The 2,558-nt window shown below is 41.9% G+C and overlaps 1 protein-coding gene across 1 annotated transcript; it reads left to right on the forward strand.

Moving 5' to 3' along the window:
* The first annotated feature begins 270 nt into the window (after window positions 1–270).
* Window positions 271–2,558, forward strand: LOC113059713 (apolipoprotein Eb). Its single transcript, XM_026228255.1, has 5 exons — window positions 271–366; window positions 740–804; window positions 1,008–1,161; window positions 1,252–1,539; window positions 1,723–2,558. The coding sequence occupies exons 2-5, from the start codon at window positions 762–764 to the stop codon at window positions 2,081–2,083; spliced, it is 846 nt and encodes a 281-aa protein (XP_026084040.1). The 5' UTR covers window positions 271–366; window positions 740–761; the 3' UTR covers window positions 2,084–2,558.

Raw genomic sequence — 2,558 nt, forward strand, 5'->3', positions numbered from 1 at the left:
TTGGAATTAAACAGAGCCAGTGGTCTATAATTAAATAGTCTATATTAGCCTATAAGGGGTGCAAAGTATCCGTTATCTCATAACCAGAACACACATCACTAATTCCTGAGCACAGGATAAAAGGCGAGGTGCCCTTAATACGTTCTATTATAAATCATATAAAATTGTGCAATTTATCTCCAACTGATGCGCAGAGATGCGGACTTCGCACACTTGCCGCGGTCAGTGACGCGTGGGATGATGCGCGAGCCCCCGACAAAGGAGAAGTCACGTGGCAGCGATTGTGACTGCAGCGGGTGCGTCCCGGGACTGTATAAAAGCCCTGGCATCTACACTGCCTCTACACGGAGAAACTCACGTTTTAAGGTAAGAAGCACTCGCTCTTCTCTAACAAGGTAGCAGCCAACTTATTACTGAACTGTATTTAATGGAAAAACTGTTTTTTTTCCTGCAAAACTATTACTAAACTTCCAGTTAACGGTCAGTGAGTATTTAAACGCGTATTCATGGACATAAAACATCTTGAGTAGGCTACACACTGTACTCCTATCTTCAGATGCTGTTTATTTGTTTATTGTCAGTTGGGTCTTTTATATAATACTGTTTGAATTGAAATATTTTGAAACCTGTAAATGAATACGTTTAAGTTGCCTTTCTCCCAAGTAAAAAAAAAGGATCTGACATTTTCTTGCCAGTGCTTTTAGACACTGATTTTTTTCCTGTTATGATCTTTCCTCAGGTGTTCTTGTCTGCCCATCAAAATGAAGTCTCTTGTGGTAATCTTTGCTCTGGCTGTTTTTACTGGTAAGAAAAAAAAAAAAACTCCATTCACTCACGGCTTAGTTTTTCTGTCTGTTTGGAATAGCAGTGAACAATGATATATAGTACATCTTTATCAACTATTAAGTTTATATACTTAATACAGGTCACTGGAAAATATCCAGCTCGCTCATTTGTGAATAACCTAACATGGCATAAAGTTCACAATCTTTTCACACCCCTTGTAGGCTGCCAGGCTCGTAGCTTGTTCCAGGCTGATGCCCCTCAGCCCAGATGGGAGGAGATGGTGGACCGCTTCTGGCAGTCCGTGTCCGAACTCAACACACATGCTGATGGTGTACTGCAGAACATCAAGGGCTCCCAGCTCAACAGAGAGCTTGAGTAATTTCCATCATACCCATCTTCTCACATCATTAAATAACAAACATGCATGTGAAACCGTTCATGACCAACCTTTTTATTTTTTTGCAGCACCCTGATTAGTGAGACCATGACTGAGCTGAGCACATACAGTGACAACCTTCAAACCCAGCTGACTCCATATGCTTCTGATGCTGCCGGTCAGCTGAACAAAGATCTCCAGCTCTTGGCTAGCAAACTGCAAACTGACATGACTGACGCTAAGGAACGCACCACCCAGTACCTCCAAGAGCTGAAGACCATGATGGAGCAGAACAGTGAAGACGTGAAGAACCGTGTCAGCACCTACACCCGCAAACTGAAGAAACGCCTGAACAAGGACACCGAGGAGATCCGCAAGTGAGTCTGGGTGCCTTCTCAGATGGCTTAAATGCAAACTAAAAAAATGTAATAAAGCTTTTAACTAATAAAAAAATAGGTATATTGTTGTTATATATCATTAGGATATATATATATATATATATATATATATATATATATATATATATATATATTAATAGTTTTCTCTTTCATTTCTTCCAGTACTGTGGAAACCTACATGGGAGAGCTGCAGTCTCGCGCTTCCCAAAATGCTGAAGCCGCGAAGGACCGTTTCGAGCCCTACGTCAACCAGGCCCAGAGTGGTACCGGCGAGAAATTGGGGGCCATTAGCGAACTGATGAAGTCCCAGGCGCAGGAGATGAGCGAACAGTTGGAAGTCCAGGCTGGAGCTTTGAAGGAGAAGCTGGAGAAGACCGCCGAGGACCTGCGCACATCCCTAGAGGGTCGTGTGGATGAGCTGACCAGCCTCCTCACCCCTTACTCTGAGAAGATCCGTGAGCAGCTGCAGATCGTCATGGACAAGATCAAGGAGGCCTCAGCAGCTCTTCCCGCTCAGGCTTAAGAGCTCCACACTTATCTAGAGTTAACACCAAACGCAAACAAGAAGGGAGGTTTTGTGTTACTGAAATGTGTGTTTTTTCATTCTGTGAGAGGTTGATAAGTGGTTAAGAACTGGACTCAACTGGACTAGCACTGTCCATCATTGGACAAGAGAATACCATGTACTCACCATGTTATTAACCCACTGTCTGTTGATATCATTTTAGTGTCTTTCGTTAGCATACAGTAAGCATTTTTCAAGATCAACTTGCCTGTTTTGGCAGTTATCTAAAAGTGTTTTGTAGTTAGTGGGGCTAACATTGCGACATTCAAAATAAACGTTAAAAAAGTGCCTTCAGCTGCTGAACTTAATCAGAATATATGTAAAGATGAGCTTAGTTAGCCATAAATCCACATATACATGCTTGTTTACTTTATGTGTTTGTGCACTCTTGGATTTGAATTTGTTTTCAATAAATTTGTGTCTTTATACACTA

Source organism: Carassius auratus, chromosome 41 (genome assembly GCF_003368295.1).
Source record: "Carassius auratus strain Wakin chromosome 41, ASM336829v1, whole genome shotgun sequence".
Taxonomy (NCBI): Eukaryota; Metazoa; Chordata; class Actinopteri; order Cypriniformes; family Cyprinidae; genus Carassius; species Carassius auratus.